Genomic DNA, 14,214 nt, shown 5'->3' on the forward strand with positions numbered 1-14,214 from the left:
TGTCGTATCTCTCTTGGACAGTTTACTGTTCTAGAGGGTAATGGAGTTGAAAACCAGGATCAGAAAAGACTTTTGCGTTTCTCAAACTCAGAGCAAAACCACTCATACTGGCTCTGCAAATTAGGGGAGGGCTGTGTTTAACTCTGTGCCTTAGACCAGAAACTGGATCTTGGTGGGAAGATCCTAAGGGGTGAATATTTTGAAGTTGGATGAAATTAGTTGGCTTCTGGCCTTGCTTTAGAGTAGGCATTTCCCACTGACTCCTGAGGGCAGAGAACGTGATATGATTTTGAGGCCATGGCTCACAGGCCAGGCTGGCAGCTGGGAATAGTGGCGGAGGCCAGGTCTTGCACCTGCAACCGCATCAGCTAGTGCGTGGCCAGATTCCGACAGGATGAGAGTCCTGCACTTTGCAGGGAGAGCTGTTTCTATGAGGCTTGGCTTTATTTAGGATTTTATTGAGTACTTCTTAAGTACCTCGCCTTGATATCTATTCTAACGGAACAGCAAAAAACATTTTTATGTTTATTTTGTGGTCTAAGTCTGGGCTGAACAGAAGGGAGTTCAGAGCAGCCAGGGAAGACAGGCAGAGTGAGGCAGGAGGGTCCTGGGAGAGCTGCTGAGCCAAAGAAAGAACCAGAAGGAATAGCAGAGGCTGCTAACACATCCTCCTGCCCAGCTGGTTCCCAAAGATTTGTTGGCTCATCCTTGGGAGGGTTTTATTTTATTTATTAAAGTCGTAAATTCCATAATGAGATATTTATGTTACTGTCTTAAAATACTTTGTATTGACTTTCATGTAATTCGTTTGGTATTTAAACATTTTTTTGTAACCCATTTATATATTAATTAGAATGTAATTTTTGCAGCCTAATAAATTTTAATATAATTTAAATTTTACAAAATAGAGATTCTTTGTCACTTTTAGTGTTATAGAGACTATGAAGAATAAAAGTAAAGTTTTAGTTTTTTTTTTTCTTTGCCTTCAAATATATTATTAGCTAGAAGGCATACTGCATTGGAAAGCTAGAATTCATGTAGATACTTGAAAGCTAGATCCCAATTTATAAAATTTCCTCCATTTTTAAATGATTATGCCAATAGTTAACCCTTGTTTTATTTTTAGACTAGAAAAGATAAATATAACATGTTACACAGAAGAATAGCTACAGAAGCATTTTCATTCAGGTATAGTTTTAAAAAATATGTAAGATTGATTATAAAATAGAGACAACCCCAATAAAGTAAAAAGTCATTTTCAGTACTATATTTGAAAATGCTGAAACATTTAGTCATCATTAAATTTTATCAGAATTTTTTTTGTTGATTCTGTTTCTGTTAAATAAATTGTGTTGGGAATAAAGTAGGGGAAGAAGGAGTTGAATGAAATTATCTTTTATTAGAAGCAGATGGGGGAGGAGATTATTAGTAAGGATAGTTATATAGCACAAGTAGCATTTCAAGCCTTTGGATGGTGATTCAATATTTTCTGCCTTAAATGCTTTAATTAATGTCTACAGAATAATTTTATAAAGTATCTATGCAGAGTATAGCAGTGAATAATTTTGAGCAAATATTTACCAACATTAAACTTAAATTAATGGTTAAACTTTAATTTTTTTTCCTTTATATTTTTAGATGTTGGATGTTTACAGTCTACTTTCTTTTGACAATCCAGATGGTGGAGTTTGGAAGCAAGGATTTGACATTGAGTATGGAAGTAAGGAATGGGACACTGAACCCCTTCAGATCTTTGTGGTGCCTCATTCCCATAATGACCCAGGTAACATTTGCATTTCCAGAAAACTAGAGGTTTTGAAGCTCCTTTAAGCCCAGAGTCTTTTAATGAGAATCTGGTAGAGCCCACTTCTCAAATTTTTAAGGCATTGTTCTCTGACTTTTAACAGTAACATATTCCTTTTTTGTGTCATTATATTTTATTGTTCTCATTTTATCAATTTATGTGTCATTCAGGCGTAGTACTTGTGCAGTATGAAATAATAATAAACACAAGAAGGGCTTAGCTTGTATACTTTTCAGATACTGATTGTTCATTTTAGTTACTTGTAAAATATTTCATGGGAGAATCATTTTGTGTCTATAAACTCTACTTTACAAAAGGCAGAATGCTAATAGAAAAGTTTGAATCTCTAAAATGGGTAGTCATGTAAAGTGGTGTTCAGGGTGTCGGGCAGACACGGATGTGAGTCCCAGCTCTGTTTATACTTGTTAGTTAGATAACTTTAGGCAAGTTACTTAATGCTTCTAAGACTAAGTTTTTTCCCTGGTAGAATCAGGATAATAGTATCTATTTGACAGGCTGAAATGTAAAGGAGTCATACATGGCACAAAAGTAGCTATTACTATTTATCATTACTATTAATATTATTGTTTTTTCATATGATGGTATTTATTTATTGTGGCCAGAGGGTTTTTTTCCCCCCTCCAAGGTAAGGGGAAATTGCAATAATTATAATGGGACATATGATTTGGTGTGCTTATTTGTTAGTGTGAGTATACAGGCACAGAGTGGATGCCCAGTGAATGTAGTTGCAGCATTTTTAAGGGGGGATGTATTTCCAAAGACTTATTTCGAAGGACTTGATTATCCTCCTGTTAGTTACTTTTCTCAATATCTCAATTTCACTATTACCATCAGAGGCATTATTCGCCTAATACTTTGATGGTTTTTTCTTTTGCTTCCCACATTCATTTATCTTTTACTTATTATTCTTTCCCACTAGTTTATTGGTAGATATTTCTTTCTTTGTATTTCTAAGACAATAGAACATGTTACTTTAGGTATGGCCACATGATTTAGCCAAGTGCTTTTGCATGTGTGTGCTGCTTTTGGGTGTGAGAAGTAGTCTGGAAGATAGTGATTGGATATTGAAATGTTTGGATTTCCAGAATAACTAATATTTAGTATGCACAGAGATATATATGAAATCAGTATTGTTCTGGAAATTTCTGATGAGCATTTGCCATACATCAATTTTGACTTGGTTTCCCTGTCTTTGGTCTTAATGTCTCTATCTTTTCCTACAAATACCCGATAATCTAAGTTTTCCTCATCTATATTATAGATCACGTCTTCCTTATTTTATCCTGTACCTTTCAAATCCAAACTCAGGGATGGCTGGGCATCATGAAAAGACTTCCTGGATTTGGAGTGGGGCAGAAAGAGGCCAGTATCTTGGCTCTGCTGTGTGCTGCCTATGTGTCCTTGGACACGTTTACATGTGTGTCTGTAAAATGCAGATCATACAAGTGGAGTGGCATCTTAAGCAGGGGTTGGTTATAAAGTAAATTTAAAAGGTGATGAAAATTACCTCTAATCCAGATTTCTTTTTCTATTTATTCACTTGAGTACCAGATTAATTAGTACATTTGCATTTAGGGAATGTGTATGGAAAACATATCTTTGATTGCTAGACTCACACTAGTTGAGTTGAGGTGCTGTCACTTCACATGTGGGATCTGAGACTGCCTGTGGGACTGCAGGTTTTTTTTCCCTGTAAATCTCATATTCAGTCTGGAACATTCAATTATTGAGTGAAATGGTAGTATTTAAATTGTCCTGTCCTCTTTCTCTGCCAATCATGCATCATTTAATTCTTGCCACTTAATTAGGGATGTGATGTGATTCCATTATATAATCTTCCTCGTAGGTTTATAAATATACTTCAGGTTCTTCAAGTATATTTATAAATATATTTCAAATATCTTGCGAGTTCTCCTCATATAAAGCCAACTTCTTCTCCCCTTTTGATGTTGTTTTTAAGATCTTTATTCTCCTTTTTCCTTTTCTGCCATTTTTAATTCCCACCAATCTCATTTCTTGTTATTCTATAACATGGGCACTGAATTACAATAATAAAATCTGTGGTTTGCCAGGCAGGGTACCAAATGTTTTATAAACATCTATTGCTTACAGTAACCCTTGGGGTTAATGCCGCTCTTCACAATGAAGGTGTTACCAACTTGCCAAGGTTACACAGGTAGTAAGGGCACCTGAATATTTCCCTGGAAGTTTGCCTGGATTTCCCATTGGGATAACTTAGAGTGGCAGAGAACATATGTTTCTTATTAAACTCTCTCCTTGTTGCTCAGCCCAACACTTGTCATATAATAATTGCTAAATATGTAAGGCTGTCTGTGACCTGTCTCCACGCCCCTCTACCACATGCACATGCTGTGCACACACACCCCATGCTGGCACATGTGCACAGAGGTAGGTATTTGCAGCACTTTTACCAGGGCTCCTCACTGGAAAGTTAGCCCAAGGACTGGAACTTTGTTTCATTAACCGCCACATCGGTGTTGCCTAGATCAGTAACTGCCACATAATAGTGTGTCATTACGGTTCTGTTAAATAAGTTAGTGAACTAGTGAATATGACTGTCCAGGCTAGGATGAGACATTTGACTTATTATTCTTTGGCGTACTCTTTTCTTTAACTTCCCTCATCCCTGATGGCTACTTATTTCTGTTCCTTAAAAATAACTTTGTAACTTTATATGCTAACAGCAGACAGTAATAAGCTCTTTGAGGGCAGGGATTGCCCCTGCCTTTTAGATCTTTTTGTTTGTTTGTTTGTATTAGGGTTCCTGCAGTAGTTGGTGTGTTGTTTTGTGAGTAGACATCCCTAATGACTGCCTGACTGCAGACTATGAGTTTGTCTGCTGGTGTGCTAGCAAGCAGAGTTGAATCTTTTTGTCTTAGTAAAAGATGTTGATGACTTTCACTCTCAGGCCCTTTTCCACTAGAGGAAAAAATAATGGTCAGAAACAGACATTTTAAAACTGCTGCAATTTTTGCTATCAAGCAAAACACTATAGAGAAGAATCCACTGACTTTTCTTAATAATTTTCACTGTTCCTTAGAAAAAGAATATTGGTAAACTAAATTGTTCTGTGAAAAACTGAATCATTCAGAATCATGAAAAGCCACTCTTTCAATAGGGGAAAAAGTGAAAAGTATGTGCGCATACATTCTAAGTCAAAATGTGACTCTGTAATGGGAAATCTTTGTAGAATACTCCTAAATGAATGTGCAATTAGGCAATTTACTTTCTAAATGAGATTTATAAAGATTTGTTTGCATTTTCTGCAGCAACAATTTAAAACAAGCGTTAGCTCAGTAGTTTGTTTCATCAGTGGATTTTTGTCTGTTGGAAATAGAAATATTTGAAATAGATTTTTAAAAGATTCCCATATTTAGTTTCCTAACTTCCAGAATTTATGTGGCTGTGTTTTTTTTATATGTAGATATTTTTCTTTTTGGACTGAGTTGGTAATATCCCATAAGAAAAGGTAAATTTCAAAAATGTTTGTATCTTAATAAAATTCCTTATTATATCTTCTTCTAGTCTATAAGGACATGTAACAATTGTCATAAAATTTTTAAGTGGTTTACATGGGTTAAAACAGAATTGGAAAGGAATTGTTAAGTAAATGCAGATAACTTTGTACTGTTATGCTTTTGAAAAGTTTTGAATCATAGACCATGAAATTAAATGTTAGTTGATTGATACATGTTCATGTTGTATTTAATAAGCTGATTAAAACACAATTACAGCACCTTTGTATCTATAATCTTAATTCTTCACTTTCCACTAGTTAAACTGCAGAAATATTTAGTTAATTTTTCTTCAAAGAAATCACAGTGTGTAGAGAGAAGATAAGGTATACTAAATGAAAGGTTGGACAGCATATTGTTAGTTAAGCAATTTGTGAAATGAACATTAGAAAATAATCCCCCATGTGGTATGACTCTAAAATAGCAGAAAGACCGAGGCCCAAGAGTTACACTGGAAAATAATTTTCTTTTGTGCGTTTGCAGATATTTTGCAGAATTTTGTATTGATTCAATGAGCGATTATGACTTTTGGCTTTTTTCTTTTTCTTTTGGTAAAACTAAGAAAACATTTTTGCATTTAGTATTAGATGACGATTATGTATCCTTATTCTAAAAAAGTTTGTAAAAAGCATGTGAAGAAATCACAGTGTAATGTTACCTTAAAATATTTCTGTTCAAATATTGGCAAGTGTAGTTAAAATTTGAAAACAGTTTAGGTTAGCCATAGTTGGCTAATGTCTGTAGATGAAAGGTGGTAGCGACTTAGAAGTCTGGTTGCTAAAGGAACCTACTGATTAGAATGAGAGGGTCGGTAGGGGGAGAGGTTTGTATGTGGACACAGTTTGGAGAGTACTTTCTTTGGTTTAAATACTGAAGGATAGAGTGGATTCTTTGTTTTTGACTACTGTGACGGGAAATTTGAGTTTCTGGAGGTAAAATAGTATGAGAAGAACTGAGTTTGTTGCCTGTCTCGCATCATGGGAGTGCCAGATCTGTGTTAGTGTTACTTTTTACTCTGTATAATCCTTCCTGTAACCCTGAGAGGTGATAAACTAGTCCCATTTAACAGGTGAGGGCAGTGAGGCTAAGGTAGGGTGTGGTAATTTGTTCAAAGTCAGCCAATTATAAATTCTCAGAGACTGGTAAATTGAAGCTCACATTTGCCTGATTCTAAAATCTCTGTTCTTTCCATTTACCACACTGCCTCTTAAGATACTTTATGCAAATGATTATATTTCTTTTCTTCCTGTTTTATGGGCGTTAGCCAATTCAACACATTTATCTTGACTTTGGATTGTTGATGGGGTTGTCAGATAGCAAATAAAAATATAGGATACTCAGTTAAATTTGAATTTTTGATGAACAATGAGTAGTTTTTTAATGTGTGTGTGTGTATATATGCCCCAAATATCACATGGGACATACTTAGCATTTATTTGTTTAAATGAAATTCATATATAACTTGGCCTCTTGTATTTTTATCTGACAACCTTAATTGTTAAGAAAATGATAGCACTTAAGAATTAAATATTTATACGGCTCTTTAGAATTCTGTTTTTAAGAGATCTCTAGAATTTATCTATTGAGGTCCCTTTTTAGAGGAAGCAAATATGGATGATTTGAGCTTTCATTGAACTTTATTCCTTGAGGAACACAAGTTCAGTAGCTGCTGAGAAAGGTGAGTGATCATTAAACATCATCTGATATTCCCCTCCTTTCAGTTACCTTTGTCTATCTTCCAAGCCTGAGTGCTTCAGAGCTCACCAATGCCCTGGTAAATACAAATTATTAGTAAACTTAGGAGTTTACTATGTTCCATGCACTGGTCTAGGCATTTTACGTGTATTGAATCCATTACTCTTCTCATCAACTTTATGACAGAATCCTTTTATTACTCTTATTTCATAGGTTAAAAAAGAGGCAGAAGAGAGGATAAGTAATCTGTCCATGGCAGGGTTGGGTTTGAACCCAAGCAATCTGGTTCCAGAACTAGGACTTGGAACCGTTTTTAATATGATATTACCTTTTATGGGTAACTCTTCTGAAACCACAGGCAGAGCATTTTAGGAGGAAAGTCTCTTACGTGTTTCCAAGCCAAATGTCATCTAATTTAGTATTATTCATCATAAAAAAGGTTTTAACTGTCTTGCAAAAGTGGATACCTCACTGCACCATTTCCTATCCCTTTTTTCCTTCTGGTTTTTCTGGTCTATCCTTATTGAAATGGATGTCTCTGTCCTTAAATACTACATTAGTACATGAGATGGTGAGTGGTTTTCTTCATTGCTACATTTTTTACAATTAGAAAGTGATTTAGAAGCAGTATTTTCCAGCTTTTAAAGTGGCTTCTTCTAGAAACTTTGGTAATTTGCCCAGTTTTTGTCTGACTATAAGAGTAAGTAGTCCCCTCATGTATCCTAAGAGTAACCCATCAAAGGAAGTCACTTTTTCTTTTACTTCTAGCAGTGACTCTGCTATTATAGACAACTTTTTTATTATTTCAAGCAACCAAGCTGTCTTTGGGGGAGACTTATTAGGCCTGAAGTATCCTCAGTCAGTGTTAGTAGATGCTCATAGATGGGATTCTTAACACGAGAGGGGAAAAACTTTAGTACAGATTCAGAAATTATTTTGGAGGTTGATCTCACAACTGCAGGTATCAGATATCAAGGTATGCAGGTCTTTTAAAGGGCACCGAGAAAGGCAATATAGTAAGGGGTCACAGTTGGACATTATACATATACAGCTGCAGGACAGACAAAACCCCTGTGTCTTAATGGTAATGCAGATAAGCTCTTATGGTGTGGGGTAAAATTTCCAGTGACAGCATCTTACAGGGATTCAAAAAGTGCTCTCTCAGACGACTTAATGAAAGTGAAGCTGATATGCTTAGAAAACTATTAGATGACACTGAAAAAAAAGGTTAGATTATTTTGGAAACCTGAGTTCAGAAGCATTTAGAGGAATCAGCAGGTTTATAGGTTTCCAAATACTCATAGGTCTTTGGAAGCTTCAACTTCATTTTCAAACTCTTCTCCTACCCTCTCTTGGAAATTTTGTTTGGTTACTAAGTTCTCTACATTTTGCCTCCTTGGCCTGTTATTTCCCTCTGTCCATTTCCACCACAATCCGTAACTATTTTTTAACAGAATTATTGCAGTGGTCTCATGTCCTGTTTCTCTGCTTCTGCTTTACCTTTGTAGTCTATCCTTTTCACTCTTACTACAGTTATTAATATTTTTGAAAGCACAGGTCAGAAAACCTTAATGTCCTTCTTCTAAAGTTTTCCATAAGAACCAGGAATGGTTTAGAAGGTTTTCAATGATCTATTCCCCACTTCTATTTCTGTTTTTATTTCTCAACATGTTCCCATCACAAACCCGGCATTGCGGCCATACCCAGCTGCCTGCCTTTTCTGTAGGTCCTTTCCTCTGTTTGGAACTACCACCCTTTCCCTCTACCCAGATGATGACTAATCTAAGAATCTCTCTTCTGTTCTTCTGGTAGGACTTTACCATTTCTTTATTCCCATTGCATTTTGTTCATATTTTCACTGTGGAATCTGTTTCCATTTACCTTTGCTTTATTGCTTTGCCCTTATTAGATACTCAGTACATGTTTAAATGAATAAACCAGACATTAATTAAAACTCTTTCACAGTGTATTGGGGGAAAAACAAGCTTAACTTATAATAGAAATGTTGGAATTAAAATTAATCAGCAGCATATTTGAGTGATAGTCATACCAATTAAGATTGTATGTCATCCCTTAAGTATTAGACTAGATGTTGCAGCTGAATATTGAAGGATTAACAAGTGGCGGAAGAAACCTGTTGATCGTTTGTTGATAAAAAATAACATAATTACTAAAATAAAGGAAACGTATTAACTCTTTTAAAATTTGAGAATATTATCACATTGAAATGGAAAAAACGTAATGCTTAAGTTGCATGTTTTAAATGTTTACTATCAATATGTTATTTATCTGAATATAATTATTTTTGACACAAAATTTTTTTCAAGTTTCCCAAAAGGTTGGTGCTTATTTAACTTTTGAGTGGAATTAATGTACTCATTTAAAAAATCTTTATTGTGGCTGTTCAAACCATAACAGTGTAATAATACTTTGTGTGTGTGTGCGTGGTGGGGGTGGGTGGGTTGCCTTCTTAGAAATGGGTGTTTTAAATCATCTTAGGGCTGGCTGGGAGCGGTGGCTCACGCCTGTAATCCTAGCACTCTGGGAGGCCGAGGCGGGAGAATTGTTCAAGGTCAGGAGTTCGAGACCAGCCTGAGCAAGAGTAAGACCCTGTCTCTGCTAAAAATAGAGAGAAATTAGCTGGACAACTAAAAATATATAGAAAAAATTAGCCAGGCATGGTGGCGCATGCCTGTAGTCCCAGCTACTCGGGAGGCTGAGGCAGGAGGATTACTTGAGCCCAGGAGTTTGAGGTTGCTGTGAGCCAGGGTGACCCCATGGCACTCACTTTAGCCCAGGCAACAGAGCGAGACTCTGTCTCAAAAAAAAAAAATCATCTTGGGGCTGACAAATTCTTTTTAAATATAAATATTGTAGAAACTTAAAGATGTTGGACAAAGATTATCAGGTTATCATCAGGACAGACAGTGAACTTATTAAAGCTATTAGTGTAGTATTTTTTACGCTTGGGTTCATTCTAGTTGAAGTAATAAATTTGCATTTATACTGTAAAAGCCAGCTTTTGGGGCTGTTCGGACACAGGTTTTTGGGCCCTGGTGCTCAGAAGCGCAGGGCAGGCTCTGGATGAGCAAGTTCTTTGTCTTGTGGGTTTATCCTACTGAAAGGGGTGTGGTCAGAGGAAGAATGGGGGGGGTCCTTCTAGAGTCCAGGGCTCAAGGCCACGCACCCCTTTCACAGTCCTCAGTGGTACTGTGTATGCCCTTGAACCAAATAAACCTACATGTTTTTTAAGAGAATTAGAACTCCACATAGTCTTTAGATACCTAAGCTATGATTGAGAGCCCAAAATTTGATTTCTCAGTGAACAGTTACTAGGTGCTTCATTGTTCATGCACATTGAAAAGAGGCAATAGATTTTCTGAGTTTATTAGTTTTTTATTTTAGAACTTAAATTTTTGAAATAATAAAATAGTAGTATTAAATTTGAATTTATGCCTGCTTTGTAGAACTTCTAATTATGCACTCTTTGTTTGAAATATTTTCCCACTTTTTAAAAAATAGCTATTAGCTTTTTTTATGTGTGGTAGTGGTGTTAGTGTGAAAAAGAATAAATTGAAAGGTATTCTTAATGCTCTTCCAGCCCTGGTTCAATTTCCAAGTGTATTCAAGGGAAGGAAAAAAGCTGTGAATTGACCACTTAAGTAAATCAGTTTGCAACTCAATGTCCTAAGATTATTAAACCTAGAGGTAGGAATACAATTTTATGCCACAAAAATTCATCTCACACAACTTTTCATGAAATACTATACTATCTTTCTGATTGGTCTCATGTTAATATACAATTGTAGTTTTTACAGTAATTTAGGAAAAGAAAGAACCAATTCAGTGTAAAAGGGAATACTTGATTACTCTATTGTATAAGAGCAATAAAAGTTAATTTACTGTTATATTACTCAATATTGAAAGCTGCAAGAGGCTATCTTTCAGTTCATTCTTCATTAATTGTGCTATATTGTAGTGATATTAGTATCTATTATAGATGAGTTTTATGGAAGGCTTTTAAGTTGACATCTATGAGCTTGTATTTTGGCTCATGTAAATATCTTTGACATATTTTCTGCATGATTTTTGAAGGGCGAATGAAGTAGTGAAGGCAAAATGGATTAATCAGTCACTGTGATTCCTCTATAAAAACTCTTGTGATAAACTAGTGTTTGAAATGGTCGTAGTTCATCAGAAATTATAACTGTTGAAAATAAATTGTATTTTAAAAGAACTTTTTACTTATCTGTCTTTATTTAGTTCATCACAAATTGTAACTGTTGAAAATAAATTGTCCTTTAAAGAAACTTTTTACTTATCGGTCTTCATAAAGACTGACCATTCTGAATTTGCCTTTTATGCTAGATTACTGGAGTTTTATTAAATTAATCTTAGAGGCATTCCACTATTCACAGTATTCTTTAGTTAATAGATAGTTAGGTAATAGTTTTGACCTTTGTTAAAGTTTAGGCAAACGGTATTAAAACATACATAGTATCTTACAGATGATAATTCTAATAGAGCCATTAGTAATTTACTTGGTCTGTGTTGCACATGTATAATAAAAGCATGGTACAGAAATACATTTACTTATTTACATTTGATTTCAGCTCAATCTTGCAATATGTAAGTAGATATAGTATATTAAATTAAATATTATGATGGTACTTGATAAAATAAATTCTCCTCACATTGCAATCTTTAGTTTTTGGATGGTAATAACACTAATTTGTTTTAGGACTCTGTATATTTGCTAGGGCTGCCATAACAAAGTACCACCGACTGGGTGGCTTAAACAACAGAAATTTATTTTCTCATAGTTCTGAAGGCTAGAAGTCTAAGATAAAGGTGTTGGCAGGGTTGGTTTATTTTGAGGGCCTCTCTCCTTGGCTTGTAGATGACTGATCTTCCCTCTGTGTGTGTGTCTGTGTCGTAATATATTTTTATAAGGACATGAGTCATACAGGATTAGAGCCTACCTTTGTGACCTCATTTTACCTTAATTACCTTTTTAGAGACCCTATCTCCAAATACAGTCATATTCTGAGGCAGTAGGGGTTAGGACTTTGACATATGACACAATTCAACCCATAATAAGGACATAGAGTGAATTCTATGGAAACTAAAAATTTTGGGTAGCCAATATGTTTAAGATGTGTAGCAGTTTATTTAAATGTTTTAATTGTATACCTTTAAAAATCAGGAGTTGGGAATACCTTTTTTGTTTCCTCTTTACCTGGTTTAATTGTAGAGATGGGGAAAGGGCAATTAAAGACTGATGATAATAATAGCAGCTAATATTTATCAAGTGCTACATTATATCCCACGCTTGGTTCTGAGCACTTGACTTTTTAATAACTTTGGAGTGTTGATAGGGTTAGCAGGGAGTGAGGGCATCCCCTTTATTTAAAGGTAGGTTGGGTTTTCTTGGCTCCTCCCTGGGAATCCAGATGTAGGTACTGCCTCAGTGCTCTGAGGCAGTGCTCTGGGTTAGTAGCTTTGTGAAGCTAGGTGAGATTCTCTGCAAACCACTATTTCATGAGATATGTTTCAGTTTTTCTGTAGGTACAAGCTTTTTAGTTAAATACAGAAAAATTGAGGTATCCAGAGAGCATTCTTAGGTAACAAATCATTTTAAAAGTACTCCAGATCAAGAAAGTCCTATAAAGACTGTTTTATATCTTATTCGTATTTAGCTTGTAACCTCATACTTGCCATGTTGTAGGTGCTCAGTAAATAATTGGGACATGAATGAGTAGATTCAGTGAAAGCAAGAGGGATAAATACAGTCACAGCTGTAGTGTATTTTTCAAAAGCTTGTATTGGCCTTGTCAAACTAGTTGTATTGTTTTTTCTGTCCTAGCAGGCTTTTATTTTGTATTTTTTGCTAGCAAATATAATGTACCTTGAATAGTAACTTAATCATAGACAGACAAAAGCAGCAGCCACCCGGACCCCTAATACTTTAGTCTTCTCACATGTTGAGGTTTGGCAACAACAGGACAGTAAGTAGTTCAGCCTGGGTGTACAGAAACTCTCCTGTCTGTAAGAATTCATAGATAAGAACAGGTTATTTTCCAGGGGTGCACGTTGCCTACCACCAGTGGGTGGAATTGGTAGCTATTTATGTTTTTGCCTTGTCCATTTTAGTAGTCTGCCTCATGGGGCTATGTTTGGACTTGTGGGTCTTGTTAAAAATGTTTCTTATAGCCAAATTGCCAATGTCGTCACATAAAATTTACAGGATATTTTGAGAAGTATAGGAAAAATCAGAGAACTAAACTGCCAACATCTACAATTCTCTCTGGAAAAAACTTTACATAGACATGTACGTATTTGTTATTTGATTAGCGTCACTTTGTGCTTGTAAAAAATTGAATAATGAACAGCTTTTGGGAACAAATGCCTATTTTTGGCAGAATTCTATTTAATATTCACATTAACATTGTAATTGCCTTATTTTCTGCTGCTGGCTTTTAGGTGTAGCTTATACTTGTGATTTCCTTTTTCTTGGTTTAACTTATTTAATGGGTGGGGAATTTTAGATGTGGCTTGGGAGGATAAAATTTGGATCCCTTATCTTGAGAATAGTACTGCCAGCCTGTTGACACTGTTTAGATTTTTAAAATTTAAAAAAATTTCTTAAACTAGAGATAAAGAATTGAATTCGATACTATAATTGTTAGGTGTATCTAACTGCTTTAGCCTTAGGTTGTCTTTATTATTTTTCTCATTTCTATCTGCATTTTTGTACAGTTTTCAGGTATTTTCATCATTTCAATGTTAGTGAGTTTCTAAGTCCTGTACCAACTAGAATGGAATTTCGTTAATTGAAAACACTTGTTAAATTTTTAAATATGTCTTTATATGAATGAAACATCTAAGGATGTCCAAAGGTAATGCAATGGAATGTGACTGAGTTGAAATCAGCCGTATGAATCAGATCTTTGTGGTATATTTGTGTCTTGATTTAGGTTGGTTGAAGACTTTCAATGACTACTTTAGAGACAAGACTCAGTATATTTTTAATAACATGGTCCTAAAGCTGGGAGAAGACTCAAGGAGGAAGTTTATGTGGTCTGAGATCTCTTACCTTTCAAAGTGGTGGGATATTATAGATAATCAGAAGAAGGATGCTGTTAAAAGGTTTGTTTG

General features: G+C 35.2%; 1 protein-coding gene across 5 annotated transcripts in view; it reads left to right on the plus strand.

Annotated features, from left to right (window-relative positions):
- Window positions 1-14,214, plus strand: part of MAN2A1 (mannosidase alpha class 2A member 1) — a 167,583-nt gene that overhangs the window by 22,721 nt on the left and 130,648 nt on the right. For 4 of the 5 annotated variants that reach the window (XM_045566453.1, XM_045566454.1, XM_045566455.1 and 1 more), the window contains exons 3-4: window positions 1,639-1,783; window positions 14,034-14,205. In XM_045566453.1, coding sequence (XP_045422409.1) covers window positions 1,639-1,783; window positions 14,034-14,205 — 317 coding nt within the window. The remainder of the gene's footprint in view (window positions 1-1,638; window positions 1,784-14,033; window positions 14,206-14,214) is intronic. The other variant, XM_045566457.1, reaches the window with a different exon arrangement.

Source organism: Lemur catta, chromosome 12, assembly GCF_020740605.2.
Source record: "Lemur catta isolate mLemCat1 chromosome 12, mLemCat1.pri, whole genome shotgun sequence".
In the NCBI taxonomy this organism is placed as follows: Eukaryota; Metazoa; Chordata; class Mammalia; order Primates; family Lemuridae; genus Lemur; species Lemur catta.